Raw genomic sequence first — 22,985 nt, 5'->3', positions numbered from 1 at the left:
TCATTGCTGCCAATGCAGCCTGGTCTTCACTAAGCCAACAGTGAGACAGCAGCACACACGTGCTTGAGCTAAGGGGATGGTTTCCTGGTGGTAAGAACCAGCTTGCCTAAGGTTTTAAAGTTTCTAGTTCCCTGACCAAGAAGACAACCAGGGTAACTCCAAATCAGAACTAAAATGCTTAGACTTCTTCATGTTACCATATAAGGAGCCAGAGACACGCAGGGTTTGGATCTACAGTGTCCTCAATGAGTTGGAGGCTATCCTCCAGAGAAAAAGCAGCAGTGGGAGGTCAGGAAAACCACATGTGCCAGAAAGGTCCTTCAGTTCCAACCTGCAGGGAGGCTACTGAGGACCAAACCTGGGAGACAGGGACTGCAAGTGCCAGCTGTGGATTGTGAAAAACAGCACAAGCACAGATTCTTCTGCTGTTTTTAGCAGAACAAGACTGAGCAGTGAAAGTGGAACACAGGAACTGAGGTTTGAGTCAAAATCTGTTTTGAGGACTGTGTATGAGAGAAGCGATTAGCCTCAGCCTTCAGTCCCTCATTTTCACCCCTCTCCAAAAACAGGAGCACTTCGCTTCCAGGCACAAGCTTAAGTCAAATTAGACTCTATAAAGGGTTTTGGAGCTCTCGCATTTGAGATACTGTAGAGAGGTACCTCGTTTATCACACAGATGGGAGCTGAGGCTGGAGTTCAGCTCAGTAAATATGCAAAGAGAAGGATGCAGCCTCTAATGACAGCCACTCGCAAGAGCCCTTCCCCTCCAGTCTGACAGATGACCGAAGCAGAAAACTTGCCCTGTGGTAACACACACTGAACACAGGCCCAGCAGGGGCACACGGTTCAGCTCGTTCACTGCACACACAAATATCAACACCGAGCAGCTGAACAAGTTTTTCAAGCCTTCCCTCTCCTCCCTACAGCCTGGAGACATCTCTTCCACTCGGCTGACACACAGCACATTGCATTTCTAACACCAACCTGGTGATTTCATTAAAGGCAAAATAAAGACTGTTAGCAGCATTTCTCTTCCTGGACTAATAGGAGAATTTGGAGGTGCCCCAAGTATCACAGCCTATGAGCAGATGAAGCATCCTGGCAGCAGGGCAAATGGCCTTTCCACAGTGCAGAAAGAGCTCAGCAGTGTAGGAACCACGGTTTTCTCTGGTTGTAGCTGGTCTGAGTCGCAAAATGGCCTTACCCAAGGGCCAGTAGACACCTTGCCAATTCTTCCTCCTAATACAAGGAGCAGCTCTTGACTTTTCTCCAGCATAAGTATAGAGCTTTGTTTAAAACAATCTGAGTTCCCTACCAGACAAGACACATTTCTCCCTTGGTGACGGAATAATCAACATAAGAGAAGTTACTCATGCTTTAATATATTGCTGGATGGTGTGCAGATACCATGACAAGGAGCATGGAATGAGATCATGAGCAGAGTGGAATGAGTGTGGCCAGCCTGGCTTAACTAAAACCAGATACATGTGCTCAAGGCCAAACATGCTCATTGTGTGCACAGAGTTCCCACCAAGAGCCAGCTTTCAAACCATGACTTAAAAAACTAAATAATTCTAAGTAAATCAACTTAAACATTCTCTCTCTCTCTCTAAAGCCCCCAGATCAATTGTCTCTGCTGCTAACTTGTCTCGTGCTTGATCTCAAACATGCTGAACACACTGGAATTGACCTTAAATAGATTTTGAATCAATTCCATTTGCTGTTTTGTCTTTACAAAGCCCAATTATTAGCGAAGACCAATGCAGATGGATGCTTTCTCTGCACCTCTGTCATCACTCTGGGAGAGGTGCAAATAAATGAACCTCTGTGTCCACCCACCAAAGGAAAGAGAGTGTTATGTTTTCAGAAGAGAGCTTTACCATGGAATGTGCAGAGTACATCATGCTAGGAAATGCTGCTAGTATGCTAAAGGTTTGCAATTCAAAATGGTTTGCCAAACTGGAAATAGGATCAGAAATAAATGGTATGGTATTCAGTGTGATCAAATGCCAAATGCAGCATTTAAGCAGAGATAATCAGCTACCTAAACACAAGACAGGGAATTAGTCCATTCAATTTGAAATACAGACATCCTATAGAAAAAGGCCTGGACATTGCTGGAGGTCACCAGATGATCAAAAACCAACAATACCATCCTGTTACAAAAAGGTTGAGCCAATCCAGGGTCATGTGAGGCTGGTTAAGGATGGGAGTAGGAGCCCAGAGACACTGTGGTATCTTTGTCCCTGGAAATACTCAAAACTCAACTGGACAAAGTCTTGTGCTACCTTGGAAGTTAGCCCTGCTTTCAGCAGGAGGTTGGATTAGGCAATTCCATGGGGTCTCTTCTGACCTAAAATATGGTATGATTCTATGATTTTTATATGGCAAGATTTTTCACAGGCTGCTGAAAGGAGTAAAGAAATAATCTCTTCTTTATGAATGTTCTGGATAAGACAAGAAATCATGGGTTCAGACTCCTAAGATGCTACAGTTAGACACTGAAGCTCTGTAAAGCAATCAGACTTCCCAGAGAGACTATGGCAGCTCCATCATTAGAGCTCTTTCAGGACAGGAAAGTGAAGTAAGGAATCTCTTGGGATCCCATACAGCACTTACAGTTTTTATGAGAGTGGCTACCTGAGTCCATAACTGTCCTTTTATAAAATGTCCTGTGACCAAAATACAGCAGCTGTGGCTGTCAGAGATGCTTTTGAATCTCTGTGTCTATTGTGGTGCACAGGGTGGTTTCCCAGAACAGTGCAATCCACTCTCCAGGGTATGTCCTGAGGCTGTCCCAACTTTTAAGCGTCTCTCCTAATGGCAGCTGTCTGGAGAGAGCTGTACTGCTGGAGGACCTATGATGGAAAGAAGACCAGATACAGTCAATGCTTCCTAAAAATACAGTTTTCAATTAACTCTCCCTCTTAATTTTTTAATAAAAATATTATATCTACATACATTTCTATAACAATGCTGCATAACCAGTTGGTCTGCACTCCAGAATCATCCTTTTTTCCCACTTTGAACCCACCTCACTTAAATTTTGTTTTTCCTGGTTTACAGGATGCAGTCAGTAAATGTCCACTACTGTCCAACTCACACTTCACATAATTTGATGATCTTCAACTTTTTTATGGGCTTTCTTTACCCATAATCACCGTGACAACTATTCCAGAAGCTTAACTAAACATTGTACCTAAAAGACAAAGTATGGCAGCCTCCTGCTATAGTTTCTAAGGAAGATAAAGTCTTATGCAACACAGTAACTTTCCCATATGCTGAGTTTCATGTGGAGCACATTGACAGCCCCTTCTCTTTTATAACACATTTGCTGCATAAATAGGACAGGTAATAAAGATCAGGTAATTATCAATAGTAATCACAGATTTTCAGTGTTGTTCCATCCATCTGCAGGCTCCAGAGCCTCCAGCACACAGTGGAAAAGGTTAGTACAGCTGCTGAGGTCTGGCTGCAGCCATCGACTGGCATATTTAAGGGAGCTCAAGAGATCTCTGCACTTCTCATACAGCTCAGTCTAGTGAGCACTGGGTACCTGACAGTCCTATGACTGTCACTTAGATGCCTTTTACAACTCTCAATGTGATTTCCTTTTGTTAGGAGACAGATTTTTTAAGCATGTCAGCTAAAATTCTTACCCTGTCTCAAAACCTGTTCAATACCTTTTCTCACATTTAACAGTCTCGGTGTATCAGGGCCATTGATTTTGTTATCTTAACAGGACCCAGGTTCTGTCAAAAATCTGGTACAAATGTGGGTTCTGAGCTCCTGTGAACATCTCTCTTAGGCAGCTTGTCCTGTAACACATGAGCTGCTCCAGCATGAGCAGGCTGGGACGTTACTGAGACTGGATACTGGATACCAGAGCATCCATATTCATTTCAGATTTTCTTGCTTCCAGACAAGGCTGTAGGAGAACTATTCCATCCCCCAGGGCCACTCAGGTTTTGCCCAACAGGGACTTCTGAAACCATCATGCTAAAACAAGAACAGAGCACCTGCTGCTGCCTGGTTACGTGGTAGCTAAAGATCAACGATAATGTTAGGGAAGGATGTGAGCACGTCCATCATTTCTGAATGCTGTAAAATACATGTATTTACACATCCATTTGTTGTGTTCCCACAGTGATAGGAACAATACTGCACTGGCCAGAAACCAGAGCTTCCTTCCATTTGGGCTCAATGTTTTTTGACCAACCATGCTCTCAGAGCCCAGCCTCTGTGCTGCAGCTCATCTCTGCCTCTCAGGTACATCAGTACCTGGTGACCCACATCAGCTGGTGATCCATGGGCTTTTTTGCATTCAAGTATTTCCCGAAAGACTTAAAAAGTGCTCTGAATAGAACACTAATATATTTTGTCCTTTACAGGCCCATGAAAACATAAGGGATTTTGCATTATGCTAAAGAAATGTCCGGAAATAGGTCAAAAAGCAGCCTGGCAGATTTTGCACACAAAACCATAAGGTCTGTGTTTGCAGATGGGTGTCAGACAACCACTGTTTGAGGAAGTAAAAGTTAGATCCAAACCACATGGAGAACAACAGTTCAGACTTTCATGAGGAACAGAAAAGGAGTGTACTTTATGGCTTTACTGGAGCCTTGCTGTCTGCTGTGTCCAGAAGGGCAGCGGGGCACCAGCACATCTATTACCCTCCTGCAGTCACAGGCACACTCCAGCTAAGCAGGGGAAACATGAAAGCTCCAGACACCACAGACGTTTTTGGTTCAGCAGCTCTCACAGGCCAAACCCAGTGTGCTCCCTGGAAGCAAAGAGCACACAGCAAACTTACAGGCTATCTTTCTCGACCTCACAGGTGAAGCTCAGTGGTCACTCAGAGCTTACATCCTGCAAAATCCAGAGGGTATGGACACCATGCAGTGAAGGTCTGGCTGAACTGAAGTGAACGAGTCATAGAGTTGGAGCTCTACCTTGCAACCTGAGAAATACTAGAACAACAAAGCACCCAGGCTGATGCTTACATCAAGAAGAGGTGAAAAAGAAGCCTGGATTAAGTAGCTGAAACCACAAAAAGTTAGAGTTGGGGCTTTCATCTTGTTTAAGAAAAACAAATCAAGGGTATTTGGGAGACCACAGCAAAGACAGTTCTGTGAGCAAAAGGAAAATTGTTGCCTAACCCAGCACCACGAAGCTCTGTGCTTTTCCAGGAGGGACAGTATAAATAGGGTGGTAGATGCATAAAGGAAACAAATACTTTCACTTCTCTTGGCCAGCATTCTCTGGATTTCTATGGGCACTACAAAGAGATCTGAGAAAGAAGCAAAGAAAGAGTTTATTCTGCAATGTGACTCTCACAGTAGCCAGAATAACTAACTCACGCCAGGGTTAGTTCAAAGAATAGGGAGATTTTATCTGTCCTGACAGACAAGCTGCAAGGCAAAGAGGCTGGTATGGGATACCATATCCTGTGTATTTTCTGTAGGAAGGCAGAGGTGTTATAAGATAAGGGAGATCTATACCTCACTGACTATGAAAGTCTCACTGCAGCCAGGATTTGTTTCTTATACTAATGACGATAATAGTTCCACCTCTTGTCAAGGAGAATGTGCAGAGGCCAAGACATTTGGGAGCCCTGTGGCTGCTGCTGGAGGAAGTGTGTTTGCTTTATCCAGACTTTACCCAGATACCAACTCATACTTCAGAACACAGGCTGATGTCACTGATGTCACTGTGGCAAGCGCAGGTTAGTTATGTGTCGTGTGTGATGAGATCTTTAGTGTCTGCTACAAAGGTGCCACAAGCAGGTATTAACACTGACATTGTTGGCACTGACCACAGGGAAGTCAAGCATTTGACTGCATCCACCTCTCCAGTTTTCCAAGGCCCAGGTTATAACTTGTCCTCTCTTACACAGCAGCTTCTCTTTGTGCTAACTCTCCTTTGAAACAATGAATATAAACCAGGAGGTGAATGGAGAGCCCTGTGCAGGGCTAGAATCAAGCCCAGCAGTTAAGGATGCTGTATTGCTCTTTGCAGTTATTTCAACTTGCCATCAGTAATGTGTACTTCACGCAGAATGAAAGCAAACCCATACATGATAGGACTGTTTATGCTGAGGCATCAATTAATACAAGTGGATTGCCTTCCAAGAGGCACAGAATATTAACTCTCCTCCCTCCCTCTAGTCTTTAACACCATAAAATACCCTGTACCCTGAAGTGCCTAGGAATTCCAGGCTGTTAAATGACACACAACATGGGCCTGTTAGATCCCAATCAGCTTAAATTAGGCCATTTTCTGTACAAATCAAAAGATGGAAGATAAAACTCTGGGACATATCTACTTGAAAGTCTGTTAAAGGACAAGATTCATTATGTGCATTTCTGTGCAACAACATTTAGGCATTTACCAGGCTTCTCTTATGCTGTTTAACTCAACAATTTCCACATCACTGGAATGAACCATGGAGAAGCATCAAAATTCCAAATGGGTAATGTACTGGCCACCTCTGAGATCAGAGATGAGAAGGTGTGATTTACTACTGCAAAGAACTATCTTCTCTCAAACAGGACAGGCTGATAAACTCAGAGCTTGGGAACCAAGATCCTGGATGCTCCTCACCTGTGTGAGATACTTTTCTACAAACTTACCTCCAGTCTGTGCTATGGACAGTGTGTCTAACAACTGCACATACCAAATACCATTTCAATATTTTGTGTGCTGCCTGCAGTAATTGCACATGCAAAGTAAGTACCTAACTGCACCCAGAGAGGAGAAGCTTTTGGGAAGGAACACAATCTCTGCCATGGGATTTGAAGTCCTGAGACAGTCAAGGAGCAATCACAGGGTAAAAAACTTCTTTACATAGGAATGGACAAAAGCCTGGAAAGACAAGATACGATGGGATCATCTCCCAGGAAGTCTATAGATTTTTAGGAGGATCAGGCCATACAAGTTCTACAGCAGAGACAAAAGAAAAGAGGAGAGAGTCTTCCCTGGGGATAAAATGGCGACAGTAGTTGCAGGAACTGTATCAGCAAGACAAGTGAGGGACTCTGGGACACAGAGGAAAAATACTGTTTAGAAAGAAGAGGGCAGTCTCCAATGGCCTGTGAATCATTAGTGGTCTGTGGTGAGCTAGTCACTCACCTCGGATGGAGCAAAAGTCAAGGAAAACCAGAGAGGGCAGCATGATGAACAACACAGAAGGAGACAAAGTAATTCCCCGTGGTAAACCATTGCTCTCTGACACCTAAGCAAGACACTACTGTGCTCATCCATGAAGTTTCAAGTCTTTCCAGTCAGCCCCAGGAAAAGGGCTGTTTCAAACAAGGGCAGCAGTACCAGGGCTGCTAAGCTTGACCACCAGTAAGAGTCATTAGGGGCACAGCTCTGAATAAGCCTGCCTGTAACTGGGGCCGACTGCAGCTGGCAGTCCTTCAGACTGGCACTGAGGCCACTTCAGATCAAATTTCACTGTTGATTTAAAGAGGCCTCTGCCAGCAAATTGTGTCCCACAGTACTCTGCTGAACTAATTTCCAATTTGGTCCATTGCCCATTGCTGTTGTCAGAAATCCCGAGGAACTGAGGACACTGAGTTGTTTTTTCTGCAAGTCCCATGTCAGATCTTTCTTCCTCACCCCCTCAGTTTTGAGCAAATTGTCCGATTTCAAGAAAGTCTGAAAGAAGGATGCAAATCTCAGCAACAACTGATATCTAAATATTTTTCAATGGGCAGCTGAGCAGGAGCCCCAACTGGTGCCCATGGTAAAAGAGGTGGGAAGGTATCCCACGTACTGCGTTTATCCAGCATGGATGTGAATTCAGACTTACCCACACCAAATGCTGGCTCTTGGGTTGTTTTTTTCAGGCCTAGGCCTGGCTCCTGGCCAACATTAGGAGACATCCAGAGAGCTGCTATATTGTGCAGCTGTTGTGGTGGGGCTGGAGTTACAGAAGTGCATGGAAAGAAAGGACACAGATAAGTTGGCAACTTAGCTTCATTAGTGTGACTGTTGATGGAATATGTTATTTCATTGCTCAAAAGAAAGCTTCAATATTATTGGAAAGGATGAAATTCACAAGAGAAACAAAAAACAAACAAACAAAAAAATGAGATGAAGGAAGATATTTTACTTGCTGGTGATTCAACTCTGAAACACAAGAAAATGAAAGAACATCCCCAACCTTCTGGATCCTCAAACACTAAATATATAAACTTGTTGCTGTGATAGCTTCTCTAGACATGAGTCATACATTTTGAAACCTTATAGGGTCAATCAATTTAACTTCATAAATGAATTACACCACCAAAACCTGACCAAAACCAGACCATTGTATCCAGACTGGCTCATTTCAACCTTTCAGAGCTGTCAATAAAACTGTGTGTGAGCTGAAATGCTTACCAGCAAAAGCTGAGAGCAGTAAATCAAATTTAATAGGCTGGTTTTGTTGACTATACAGGAATGATGCCTGAAAAAAAAAAAAACCCAAGCCTGAACTAATGAAATTCCTAAAGGATACACAAAGACTGTTTCATTTCTACATGCCTAATGATCTGGCATTCTGTTTGGTTGTTTTTATGTGCATAATCCCCAGAATTTCTAAATTAAGACCAGCACTTAACATATAAAATATTTAGAAGGGCTTCCCTGACAAAAAAAAGATCTATTGCCTCCCTCACTAGCTGGTTCCCATAGTTAATTACCCTCATATATGTTTAATTTAAATTTGTGTCCCTTCATTTCCCAGCAGCTTGATATTCTTTATGCTATTATCTGCTACATTAAAGTGCCCTTCTTTCATTTATCTTTCCTCCATGTGTCAAGTTGCCTTTTAAACTTTTCTTTGAAACAAATTGACATTCTTCTGCCTCCCCTACAGATGACTGTGGCCTCTCACTGCATTATAGTGGGCCTTGGGTTTTATTTCTTTTACTTTTGCTGGGATGGCATGAATAATAATAGTGTTTCCAACCTCCTCTTTATTTTCGGCTGTTTTATTTCTCCTACAGCAAATATATTGCCAGTGTATGATGCCAAATTGATAAGAGGAAGACAGAAGTCAGAATTCTTTACTATCCAGCTAACCCCGCACTGCCCTCCTCTCCTACAGAGTCCTGTAAGACCACCAGCCTGGGTAGAGATGGTCTCCCCTGATATTAGGAAATAAATGTTGTATCCACAGCTCTGTGGAATAACTGCAGTCAGAAAATGTCAGCCTCTATAGCAAAGTCACAAGCTGCAGAGACCTGAGCTTGCTCCTGCTCTGCATCAGGACCAAATAAATACAGTCCAGGCATGAAACACAGTATCCAGTGATCAATACCTGGAGTCATCTTGTCCTCTGAGTCAAAAATAAACCTTGTCTAGGTGCAAGAGTGGCTGTCCATTCTCCAAACAAAACTGAAAAGCTGCAGAAGAAGCAAATCCAGCAACTTTAATTTCATTTTATAGTCAGCTGTAGTGCTGAGGTTCCCTTAACACCGTATAACGTCACTTTGGTTCATCTCATACTGGTGTGCCCCAGAAACAGAATGACATCTGCTGTTTAGGATGGGTTTGGTACAGTTATGCCTTTTGCAGCATTTGTGTCTCATTTCTTTCAAGGATATGTAACTTCACTTTTTCTATTAAAACTAGAAAAAGATTACTATACATGTCTTCTGCTGTGATATAAAGCTCAAACTACAAAAGATAGATCTCACGAAATTATTCTTGTTCGCATGCTGAAGATGGAGCTTGTCATTAGAAAGATGAACACTTTATGTTCTTACATTTTCTAATCTTTTAATGGCAGATATTATGGCAGGCACCATAATCTGTTCCACTGCAGGGCAAACAGTGCACATCACCTCCCTAATAAAATTGCAATAGTTAGAGATGGGAATTCATTATTTTCTTTGCCTTCTGTCAGGATATTGCTGATCTGTGTAATTACTGCACTTGCAGAGATGCAGATGGGACAGCATCAGTGCTTTTCTCTGGGCAGTTGCACTACACTGATACTGTACTGATACTGGGACTGTCCTGCTCCCAGCATTGTTATACTGGAAATATAGGTATGAAAAGCTCTGTTTGTATTTTAATACCTATTAAAAATTAGAGGCAAGCTCCAATTTCATAGCATTTAACTTGGAGATAGCAGCTTGCTGCCCAAGCTGATGTGGATAAAGCTGTACACTCAGCAGGGTCCTTCCCTTTCCTTGAGAGAGGCGAGGTGAGCAAGTCCAGTTCTTTTCATTTACATGTCACTTAAGAACAACGGCCCATTTTCAGGTTCTTTTCCAGTGACCAAGGCCAGAAAAGCCTGTCATGTGGTCACAAACACAAGAAGTGAGGGGTTTTCCAACTCTGCACATTTCATTTCATGCATCCAAATGTAGAGTTAAGCATGCACTGGGGATGTACTGGTTTGGGCTGATCTTGTGATGAGGCAGGGAGGACAGAGGCAGGGCATGCACAGCAGGAGGTTTACCCAGCACACAGGACGTCTGTGTTCATGTCCTTGCTCTGTCAAATTCAGTATGAGGATGTGATTCCGTCCCTCTGGGGAGACACATCCTTGCTGCCCTGTTTCAGAGCTCATTGCAAACAGGCTGTTTGCTCTGTGCCAACCTGCCAGAATTAGTGATCTCATATGATAGGAAGCACTGGTCGATGATTTAGTTTTACCAGCAGCTCAATGACCTAAGTATGTTTTCCTTCTAATGTACACAGGAGCATTTAATCTCCTGCTTTACTGGGCTCTGTTTGACTTCACCTACCATTATCACAATGACATGTTGGTGGAGAGCAGAGCTAACCACGGATTATGTACAGTGCTCACAACAAATGTAATCAGGCTGAATTAGCAGGGATTGAGTCTCAGGCTCCTGGAAATAAATTGCAGTATTACATTTGTCATTTGTGAGCCTTTAACAGCTACAAAACACTCACAGCACAGGCCTGTGGTCAACTTCAAACAAATTATACAAGGCATTTCATATTGTGATTAAGGTGAACTGGACCCTGCAGACAGATGTGTGTGTGCTCACCCCAATTTATCTTTAAAGACTCTCTATAAATCTTAAAAAAAGGCGGTGTTAGTTAGCTTTTGAGTTTGATGGGGAGGGAGGTTGTTGGGGGTTTTTTTCACAGTTAGATATGATGAGGATTTGAAGCAAAATGAAATATAAGTATAAAGTTATATAACAGTATAAACAGAAAGGAGCATTTTAAAATCATCTTCATTTAGAGGGGTACCAGGAATTACATCATGTTCTCAGAATCCTTCTTTCACTATCTGACACCGACACCAGCAGAACTACAATATGGTACAAATTCACGATCAAACACATCCTATACTTGGTCTAATATACACACACAAAAAAGTAAATTTGATCCTGAGAAATGTTATTTCAACACTTTTCCCTCCACACCTTCGACCCATGACTTGCAGCATTTCAATGAAGTATGTCAGCTAACAGAGCTGAAAAACCAGCAAAAATACCAAGTGGCCAACTCTTCAGAGGCCTGTCAGCCTGTGTGAGCTACGCTGCCTTAAACGGGGCTGGAGGACAAGGAAACCTTTCTCCTGTTCAGATGGTTGGTGCCACACTCTGTGCACCACTGGGTTTCCTCTCTGCTTGCTGGCCTGCCTCTCACACACAAGTCTCGGGAAAGCAAGGGCACCACCCTTATGGGAGTCCATCATCCCAGATATCTAACACACAGAGACAGATCACTTTTCTACTGCTGGCTACGCCTTACATTAGCTCAGCCCAAAGCACCTCTCATCCTCCTTCCTTGCTTCTCCTAGGTCAGTGATGACTCATCTGTACTTTAATGGAGGACCCTGAGGCTTAATTCATTATCTGAAAAGAGCTTTGAGACCATCATGTGAAGAGTGTTACAGAAGTGCAAGGAGGTTAAGTCTTGTAACTCATACCCATATGCTATGTTTGTGCCTTTGCATATTCTTTTCTTTTTACAAAAACGAAATTTGTACCTCATCCTAGAGCAGGGAGGGAGCCATTTACTCCCTCTCCCATGATGTATCCCCCCCTTGCTTTCCTGTGTACAAGGTTTGGAAAAAGGGGGTCCAACATACCCAGCAATCGAATTTGCATGATGGCGCCGTGTAAAACGAAGAACATCCAGAGGGGCTGGGAACAGTCCGCGCAGACCTGCATGCCAATGCCGGCACCGTTGTGACTCAAGTGCAGCTCACCGTCTGAATTCACCATAAATCCCAGGATATCTCCGCTCTGGAGGGGCACCACCACTCGGCAGATGGCCCAGAACTCCTTTCGGTCGAGCAGGGATTCGGGGTTATAGGGGAGGTCACTGGGGCGCAGGGTGCTGGGGTCGCAGGACGTCACCCCGTAGGACAGCGTCCCTGTGCGCACCGCGTTGGACTTGTTGATTTTGACGAAAATGGTTTCGTTGATCCGAAGGGGTCTGCTGGTGAAAACCAAAGTCCTCTCCTCCCGGGCGTGCTCCAGGCGGGCCACGGTTTGGTCATCGAGGATTTTGACGTGGGGTCCCCGAAGGTGGTGGAAGCGGAGGTCGCTCTCCAGCTGGGACGGAAGGAGGTGGGAGTGCTGGGAGTTGAGGGAGTTCTGCGGGATGGGGCAGGTGGTGGCCGTCACGTGGAAGGTGTCCTCCTGCAGGTTGAGGTCGCACAGGCTGACCGAGAGGCGCGTGTCCTCTGTGTCCCGCCGCAGCGAGGGCCGGCGGATGGCCGTGAAGGAGCGGGGCCGCAGGCAGTCGGGAGGGATGATTTCACTGTCTGTGGGGAGAAAGAAAACAAAAAAAGGGGTCACCTTCCGAGAAAATGAAAATGTCCAGGAGCTTGAAAATATACAGGTTTGCTTGATATGTTTAAAAGGGAAAATCAGAGACCTGCTGCCGCCATTAATAAATTTTCCCCTTTGAAATATGGGAGCAGAGTATCATAAAATGTATTTGCAATCAATTACTGTTCTTGCACTTTCCCCACCAGTAACAACATTTCCAGCTTCTGAGCAGGCAGACTCAAAATCGATGGCCAGAATTGCCCAAGGGAGGCTCTCCTTGGAGAGGGGAAGCAGAGAATAAATATCTGAAATACACCCTGAACACACCAATCAATACAGGCTCCAAGTTTTCATGCCCTCTTTATTGTCCACAGTAATTCTCACAGACTTATGAAATAAATATCTACACTTTTTTTTTTTTAAGAAATTGCTATGTTCAGTTCTATATTATTTATCACCATATGAAATTTAATTAATATTTCTGTCTATAAATAATCATTAGTGTTCCAGTGCTCACTGCAGAGCAGTACAGATATGAATTTTACAGTGCAGAATTTCAGAATATGCTGGGTTTTAGAAATATAATACAATCATTTATTACTTCCAAGCCAAATAATTAAAATTCAAATCTGCAGATACATAACTAAGGAAGATGATGCTCAGACATTCAAATCCACCAGTGGAAAAAAAACTTATCCTCTTTGTTAGTATCACCTGCTGCTTCAAGAACTAATCAATTTAATTTATTCTTTTTCTGAGGAATATAATCCCCTGTCTTTAATGCTGAAATTACTTTTATTTAATACCTCCTTAGCTGTGCTGTTGTCTTAGAAATTTTAAAGAACATATACTGAGAAAAAAACCTTCATTAAAAAAATTGTAAAGAAAGCTGAGATAATGCAAAATTTTTTCTTATGTCCAACTTTCTGAAATCTGAGAAGCCTGTAGCATGAGGAGACCACTCACTGTGTGAACACTGAGTATGTGGGAAACTCCTGGGACGCTGTAAGAAGCTGTGACCCACCTGGACTGAAAGCTGTCGTGGCTTGGAGCCCAGGTCTAAATAGTAGGAGGTGACACCACCCCATACAACACAAAGGAACACAGCAGATCCCAGTGTGAGATGTGCTGCGAACACAGCACAAGGTGGAACAAGAGGAAGAGGCAAAGTTGTCCCTAAAGGACGTGCAGGCCCTCGCAGTGGACACCTCTTCCAGCCACATATCCTTGGGATTTTCTTTATGACAACAGAAGAGCAGGACATCAGGTTACCTGAGGATTTTCTCGATGGGATGTACTCTCTCCCAGTACACCGGAGTAGTTGCTCTGTACTGGTATGCTAAGGAATAATGCCAGCTACTGAGTAACCAACATCTCCTGCAATATCTGAGGTCTGACTAACAGCCTTTCCTGTCCTCCTCTTCTGGGAGCCCTGACAAGAGCACACCCACACAAGGTTTGGCTTCAGTAGAGCTCTTTGCTTTGCTTAAACTGGATTATTCCAGGCTCCTCTTTAAATAAACTGCTATTACAAGAGAAGCAGAATCTCAAAATAAAAATGGGCTTTGTTTCTCATATTTGATTTTCTGCATACTAAAATTTCAGCCTCTCTTCCCAGAAGTTAATTGAAGAAAAGGAGGAATAAATAAAATCAGAAATTACCCCAAGTAATGTAGAAGTGGGTCGCATTAATGCTTTGAAATAATATATGGGCTAGCATTTGCATTCCAAGTGCTCCTGCTGGATAGCATTGGACTTATTTTACCCTCCTTTAGCCGGAAACCTACATAGGAGAACAAATTAATACTGGCAGCTGATGACGATCCTTTTGTGTAGGTGAATGGATGGAGACCTTTCTGAATAGGAACAGAAGGTCCTCTCTATTTTATTCCCTGTAACTATGCATGTGCAGCCTGGCTGACAACTGTGATGTGTGGGTAGCTTGAAGCCAGGGTTTTGAAACAGCTTGTTTTCCACCAGGATGCTTGCATTTCCCTTTGGCTGCTGGACAGAATATCTTTTTCCATCTGAAAAGAGGTTAAGAGAGATGGAGTTCTGCAGACAAGACACATGGCAGTGACAGCAAACCAGGGTTACATATCCAACTGTTTTACTTAAATTCCTCAGTAGCTCAGATGCATTGCCACCTAAGGAGTAAGATGTCTCTAGCATATAGAAGCGACTGTGAGACTTAGTTCATTAATGTTTGCAAATACCCATGGAAGAAAGGATTGCAGTTTACTGGCTTCTGAAGAGTGTTTGTGAAAATTTAGAGATGAGTCTCTAAGAGATGCTGGCCTGCATCACAAAATATCCAGCCAAAGGAAAAAAAATCCCATTGAATATAAATCAAAACAGAAGTGGGATTCATCTTTTGGGGTAGTAGGTAGGTTGGAAGAAACACGGAATGCCATTTACCCAGAATAACTGATAAGGGCCAAGGGCTATGAAAGAACAGCTCTGGTGAAATGTGGAACAAATGGGGTGACTTTGACCACTTTCTTTCAGAAGCAGATGCCCAGGAATTAGTTGATTCCTTCCTCTAAAGCTTCAATTCTCACTTTTTAAACACAGACCAAACTAGTCATGCAGAATATAGACGAAGCTCTTCATGCTGGAGTAGCCCATAACACAGCCTTACCCCTGCAGAACATTTACAAGTGATCTTTAATGCCTACAAAGGAGAGACTCCTTTTTTCAGGAGCATTTATATTTACAGAGACAAATCTGGGGAACACATCAAAAAGACTGAATGACTTCATGTGATGAGACTGTAAGACACAAAATGGGTCCAACAGCCCATTACCAAGGACCACCCAGCTTCAGCCTGAAGAACGTAGAAACCAGTCATCCCTTCATTAAACATTCAAGGTTATAAAATTTCTTGTGTAAGACAGTTGGGAGTGCTTCTTTGGGAAAAATCAATTGATGAGAGATCTCCTTGGATAAGAATAGATGGACTTGTGAATGAAGACCACAGCCATCCCCAAGCCACCAGAGCAAGCACTAACCCAGTGGCTGGGACACCACCAGCAAGCTGGTCTGGACCATGGATGCTCAGTGGAGCTGGCTGCCCCGGTAGCTTTCCAGAGAGGTTTTGCTGAGCTCTGCATCAGTGCAGTTACGATGTTATTTCTGGATTTTGAGACTTAAAAGTCTCTGGTAGCAGTACAGACACAGCCAAAGTGGAAAGGATTTCTACTAAATACAGATTTTCTGCTCCTCAGTTGGAGAATCTGAGACACTGAATTTAAAGGATGCCTATCTTCACAAATGCCTTTGTATCTTTTTCTAGCTTTAAGAAAAAAATTAAGGAGGAGTAATTAATTTATCTAAGTAGAAATGAAGGGCACTTGAGCAGTTCAGCCGCCTTCTGTTTTCTTCTCCTCTTTAGTGGGGTTCATCTGCAAAATTTAGATTCTCAGCAGGTGATTCCTTACACAGAAAAATAATTTGAAGTATCTTCTGCAGACCAGAGGCTTCAAAGCTTTCCATTTTCCTGCTCAGAGGGCATGGAAGAGCTTCCCATTTTGTGCAGGCTCAGTGCAACTGCAGTAACATTTTAAAACGGCTTGTACAAGGAACTGGTGAGCACAAAGATGCAGCTGTAATCACTGCACTCAGATCAGAAGTATTTCACTACCACCTCTTTTGAACCACTGCCAAATGTTGTCTTCTCAAAATAATTTATTTCCTTAAACACGTTAAGATGTAGAATATGTATTTATTACAGAGATCACATACATGCACACTGGATACAGCTGCAAGCTCATCCAAACACAAAAGCATTTCCAACCACAAGCATGCACAGATCATCTCAGCCCCACACAAGCCCAAAGGCGATGTGTTGTTGTCAGACTGTCAAATCATCATTTCCCTCTTGTTTTTCTTCGTCAGTACTGTCTGTTACTGCCTGAAGGCTTGACTTTCCAAGGTCATGAGCAGCCAGTATTCATACACCTGTAAAGGATCTAAGACAGCAGAGCAAACTCAGCATGAACACACACACACACTCAAAACTCAGTCCTGTTTAACTGAAGCTCAAGGGACACAGATCTCCTCTTGATCAGTTTCCTGAGACTGGTGCAATCCACCACTACGATCTCCATGAATTGTGATTCTTCAGAGTATGAGGTCTGCAACCAGTCTCCAGAATGAGCTATGGAACACCTACTATAAATAAACCAACTTTGAGACTACTACAAAAAATAACCTATAATTTGGGGAATCAGACCATTCTGTGAGCCTAAGAAAATTTCTAATGATCCTCCCTCCCAGGAGAGAGAAACACTGAGAAGTCACGGAATTGCCCAGTGATTCCTTGCATCTGGAGAACATTTCTGTCCTCAGCTACTAAGCCAAGAGAAAAAATTGGTAAGGCCAGAACTTTGCTAGTATGATGCCTCCCTTTCCATACGAAGACTTATGGGCTTTTTTTCCTTCTGTTCTTTGCTTTACTTTTTCACAAGTGCAATTCTCTTCTCCTCATCCCTCACTTCACTGGGTAATGGTATTTTCAGTGAGTACTGGTGCTCATGGTATAATTTCGGTGACCAAGGAACCCCAGGGGTGCTAAGCTACCAAAAGACACATCAAAGTCAGTGGCCCCTACAAGAATACTCTATGTAAACCAGCATCTGCAAAAGGATGTATACTGTATTATTCCCACCACACTGGAGTGCCTCCATTCCCACTCAGGAGTGCAGATGAAGGTTCTTTTTTCCCACCATCAGCTCTGTGTGTCACAAGGAGTTACCCAGGGAGGACAGCTGATGTGCACTGCTGGGGGACTGCCACGCTTCAGTGCAGAAGTAGCCAGAACAATTTCTGTATGTTGTTTATAGCTCAACTTATTATGTACTCTAAGGTGACTGAGGGCTGAAAATACGGCAAAATTGTATGGTAAAAAATATGGTAAAATATCCCTCCTAAAGTAAAGATGGAGATCACTGTAACTGGTGGCAAGGAGTAATACCTGTGCTCAAACTCCTCTGGCTTCCAGCTTGCCTGATGTGTGTATGGCACCTAGCTTACAGCATCACCTCCAGTGGAAAGAAGAAAAGCATCTGTGAATGGGTCTGGGAAGAGAAGGACCATTGGGCAGGCCTGGGTTCAAAATCCACCCAGATTAACGAGGGACTGGAAGCAGGTTTTCATGCAGCCTGCTGTACTCATGGTGTAAAGACATCCTCATCACCACGGGATGCTTAGCTCTAGGCTCCCTCAATCTCTGCCATGTATACCTTAACTGCTTTATTGTAGCAGAAGGAGCTATGCAAGCAGGAGAGTGAAAATCGTCCCTATTAAAATAAACACAGGAGAAAAACTGAAAAGTGAAGAATGGTGAGGGCCTGCTCACAGTCATTAAGAGGTAGAGCTCCTCTCCCAGAGCATGTCCAAAGTGCTTTTCCCTGCTGGCCATGTGAGAGGAGATACTTGTAAAAGTATTTGTTTTTCTGCAAACTCTTACTCTCCATGTGAGGTCTGGAGAGGAGACTGGGATCTGCCACGCTCAGCATAATGCTGCAGAGGCCCACGCTCCTGGATGGATCGTTCTGCTCTGATGCTGCACCCAGGCTCTCCCCTTACTGCTTGTACTGTTACACTGTGAATTTATATAACCCGAGACCACTCCATTGTGTTTATTTCTCATAAACCATCAGGCGCCAGAATGCAGCTTCTCGGACCATACAATGAAACCACTTTCAGAGCATTATTGTAGCATGTGGGAGGCAAATGTTTAAAATCCCTCAAAGGAATGATTCAGACTAAAAACCTCTTTTGCCATATACTTAGGAATCCACTTCTACAAAGTACATTTCTCTTTATGAACAACTGAGAAATCAAACTGCCTGAGTTATTGCCTCTGATCAACCATTCCTTCTTGACAACACCCACATCAAATCAAGCACATCAGTTAATACCTACTTAAACAGTATCTTCCTGTGTGCATTTCACTACTTCATTGACAGTATAAATATCCCATTTCAAATGGAGCTGCTCCCTTTTGCTCTCACTGCTCTGGCTCCTCTCTTTGCAAAACTAGAGCCAACAGACAATACCACTTGTACCAGCTATTTATGGAAGATGCCAGGCTGCTCTTTAAGAGCCAGTAAAATCTGCTCTGGGGCAAACTGCATCTGAGATCAGAACCCAGCTGCCGGGCTCTGCAGCAGAAGACACTCCTCACCATGTAAACAGAAAGGATATATAAAAGGTGAGTGGCAGGCAGGAAGAATTAATGTTCTTATTTTATAGACTGGAAACTGAGGGATGGATTGAGCAGTCCCAGGGCATAGATTGCTCCTCTGGCAGAGCTCTTAAGTGAAGCCCCTTAGGGTTTAGCTCAGTGTACAACAAAACCACTCAATTTTCCATGGTACATCCTCTTATTTTCTAATTCTTCATCAAAGCATTATTCTCTACCTGCTGCTCCTCTACTTCTGTGTGCAGGGTGCTCCTCTCCCCTCAAAACTCAACCTACTTGGGACTCCTCATCCACTACAGACCCAGTGGTCACCATGGAAACCACTATTCCAGAATTTCTCCTTCCCCACACACCAATTTGGTATCACCACATGGTCAGTGGAGAGCAAACACACATTTCATGTGCATCGACATGGTTAAAGCAGGAGTTAATTGCTACGAGAAAATACTGGCTTCTTGCCCATTGCAACCTGAAAGGCAAATTACCTGGCATTTCATTTCAGCCATTTTCATTGCAGGAGTGGCAGATATTTAAATCACCTGAGTCCATTTGTTTGCCTGTGACCAACACAGTCCTTATCAGCTTTCTGACAGGATACTCAGATGTTTTTTCCAATATTGATGGAAGCATTTGAGAGAATTCTACAATAACCAAGGGGCAGAAGTCTTAGCTCAAGGGTTACAAAGAGTCCAAAGCTGAAGTTCTTCTGTGGGAGAAATAATTCATATTTACACTAAAAACTGTCACCAGATTTTAAAGCTGTTTTACAAAAGAGAGCAGATCATTGACCCTGCAGAACCAATTGTAAGGCTACAAACATCTGCCACTTTAACAGAAATGAGTGGAAATCAACACTGCTTGAGTTCATCTCCCTGGACTCATCTTTGCTTTGTGTTTGCATTTGCTTGGATAAAAATCAGCATTTCTTTACGGGCATTTTGGGAGAGATTGAGCACTAAAACTATTTGGTTTGTATGACTCAGTTTTGGAGAGGTGATAAAACATGGGATGGAAGAGAATAAGCCTAGTCTTTTAGTTGTTACCAACAGCTAGGTGTTTGATAAATTTATTGTGCAGATCTGGTGGCTTCCTCTGGCCATTTAGCATCAAATCCTGCTTTGAGGGAATGGTGTTTTTATACCATCAGGCAGCTGGTGTCCTGCCAAATGAATCTCAGGAAAACCCTTGGGATCTGTTCAGGGTACTTTTCTAAGAATGCAAATATGCACACTTGGTTTGCTGTGACAATCACAGATTTCTTGTCACGGGTTGTCAATGTTGCACGAAGGGTACAGACAAAATATCATAGCAAAACAAATCAGAAATAAACAAACTAACTAATCTGGATTCTAAAAGGATGTAAGCTCATGTGCTGCCAGTTTCCAAGCTGAAATATTCAAGTAGAAAGGGAAAATAAAAATCCCTGAGCTTTAGAGAATTGCGGCTGTTTTTAAGCCAGAGTGAGGAACTGCAGTTCCCAGGCCAGCTGAGTAATTGAATTGATCATCTGCATATTCTTCAATAAAATCTAAGGAATGAAAGCATACAGTCTAATACATGGATGGATAAATTGTAGTTTTGGGGCATGTATTATCTAATAAAGTGCTCTGAACCAGTCCAGTTTATAACAAATATTCATGCAATTCTGCCTAACATCTGTAAGCATGTCATATTGATTTGCACATGTGAAATAGCACAAAGAGCATAACTAGCCTCATAAAATTGAAATAAATTACTGTTCTCCTTAGAAAATACGAATGTTCTGAAAGAGTCTGACAGTAGGTTACGAAGAACAAACTTCCATATGTGTCTTACAGTTATGCATTTGTTTTCCACAAAAGCTGATGCTCAGAGAGAGTCTGCAGGGTATTGGCAACATCTGTGTTACAAACAACACATTTTAAGTTTAATTCAGGCTTTTCATTTGGGGTAAATTCATCCTCCCCAGCCAGCAGTTTTGAAGACTGACAAACATCCTTCAGATTGAAGATGTGCCTATCCGCTGCCACAGCCACCTCTGGATATTGGCCCCTCCTGGTCTGATTCCCTTTATTATGTTCATGGATTTTCTAACTCCCCTTAAAGTCAGAGAAATATGGTTTGAGCAGAAACCATATGCCCTGGGTTTTGTGGAGACAACCTAGATCCTGTTATTCACTCCTTAATCCACCTCCCACTCACATATGAAGTCTCTGAACTTTACTCCCACCCCAATCAATGATTTTCACCTCCATTGCCCCAGGCCTCCTAGATTCCATGATCAATTATTATTATCCCTCTCAGAAACCACAGAAAAACAATCATCACTTTTAAGACCATACCAACATTATTTTAATCTCAGTCCTGCCTCCCTGTAGGGTGACCCACCTTTTCTTTCCATTTCCTTTGATTTTCTCTACAGCTGGAAAGCCTTTTTTACCTTTTAAATAGCCTTTTAAATACCTGTAATAGACTTAAATCTCTCAGGAGACTGTCAGTTGTCACTTTATCTGATGTTTCCTGATCTTTAAGACGTACATTTCTTCAGAGAAAAGTTCTGGATTTTTTTTACCTTCTTCAGGGGAAATCAGGGCAAAAATTGCAAGTCCTGATTGTCTAATAACTTTATAGAACTGTATTCTCATAGCCAATGACTCTGTTGCTTACTCCTGGCACTGTCATCCCTTTTACCCTCCTTTCCCCCTAGGAATTTTGACCCTCTTACCTCACCTATTCAAGTAAGCTCACAATTGCATGCAGTGTTAACCCCCAACTTTACCCCCCTGTACTCTGCTGCAGATTGCTATGGGCCCTCCCACAACCCTATTTCCAAGCCTTATGTTTCCAAGCCTATGTGCAAACGTTTCCATAGCATCTCAGCGCTCACGGCCAATTCCCAAGCTGCATCAGACACATTCCCTCACCCCCTGAATCACCTGACGGCAATTTTCTTCAAAACAAGCACTTTCTGCCTCCTTCCCATTTATCATCCTCCCTCCCTGCATTTATCCTTTTCCACTTGCTTTCATTTACCCCGTGCCTTCACGCAGCCATGGAGATGATGGCTCCTTCTGCAGCTTCTCCCCACATTTCCCACTGTCAGGCTCCTGCCAGCACTGATGGCTTTGCAAACAGCTGCTGAGGGAGAACTCAACCCACCAACAACCACCTCCTACCTATCAGGGTCTCTCCAAGGGCCAGCCCTTTACCCAGCACCATTGCTTATTGAACTGATGTAATGCCATTGGGGGAAGATTCAATTCCTTAGGAATCCCAGGAACCTGGGCTCGCTGCAGTCCTGTTTGGTTCAGAAAAGCACTGCTAAATGATAAACTGCCTGGACATCACAGGATTTTTCTGCTAACTCACCTGCCAGAGTTAAAAGCACATTTTCTAGTGAAGATGCAGCCTGTGAAATGCAGTAATAATACATAATGTTTCATATCTTGCCTGAAGAAAAAAAAATGAAATTAATTGTGAAGATACAGTATTTCAGGCTAACCTGAAGCAGAGTGTTCCGTTTATCTTACTTCCTTTTATAAAAGCAAATGAATATTGGACCAGGAGCTTCTCCAGTTGGTTTCTGGGGCTTGTTTGGAAATCACTGTTGCCAGTGATTTTTAAAGATTAAAATGTTATTTCAAGACTCAACATTGAAAAATAGAATTTTGAAAATAGTGAAAGAAAACAGCTAGAGTTTGCCAAAAGTATTTCAATTTTTCAACCATGACTAACTAAGTTTACAGATATCTCTCCTCCTCCAAGCTGGTTCCTCATCTAAAGATCCAACAAACATATATCTGAAAGAATGCACATAGTGCTATTTGTTCAGAATATATATATTTTTTAATTCCTTTTACTATCTCTTTCTTGGAGAATTTCCACCCATAATCCAGCATGAAGGAGCTCTCAAAAAATTTCTGACTCATTTTCCATATGCATAAAATGGCAGTGCAGCTGTCACACCCCATCCACCCCACTCCTCCTCCAGAGCTGTGGAGTCTGCAGGACTCTCACAGCCGTGCATGGAAGCAGTA

General features: G+C 42.9%; 1 protein-coding gene across 3 annotated transcripts in view; it reads right to left on the bottom strand.

The window, feature by feature from the left end:
• NEURL1 (neuralized E3 ubiquitin protein ligase 1) overlaps positions 1-22,985 on the bottom strand; it is a 145,147-nt gene that overhangs the window by 4,847 nt on the left and 117,315 nt on the right. For all 3 annotated transcript variants that reach the window (XM_069019950.1, XM_069019952.1, XM_069019951.1), the window contains exon 4: positions 12,074-12,754. In XM_069019950.1, coding sequence (XP_068876051.1) covers positions 12,074-12,754 — 681 coding nt within the window. The remainder of the gene's footprint in view (positions 1-12,073; positions 12,755-22,985) is intronic.

Source organism: Aphelocoma coerulescens, chromosome 6 (genome assembly GCF_041296385.1).
Source record: "Aphelocoma coerulescens isolate FSJ_1873_10779 chromosome 6, UR_Acoe_1.0, whole genome shotgun sequence".
NCBI classification, from domain to species: domain Eukaryota; kingdom Metazoa; phylum Chordata; class Aves; order Passeriformes; family Corvidae; genus Aphelocoma; species Aphelocoma coerulescens.
This window is presented reverse-complemented; position numbering and strand designations above follow the sequence as displayed.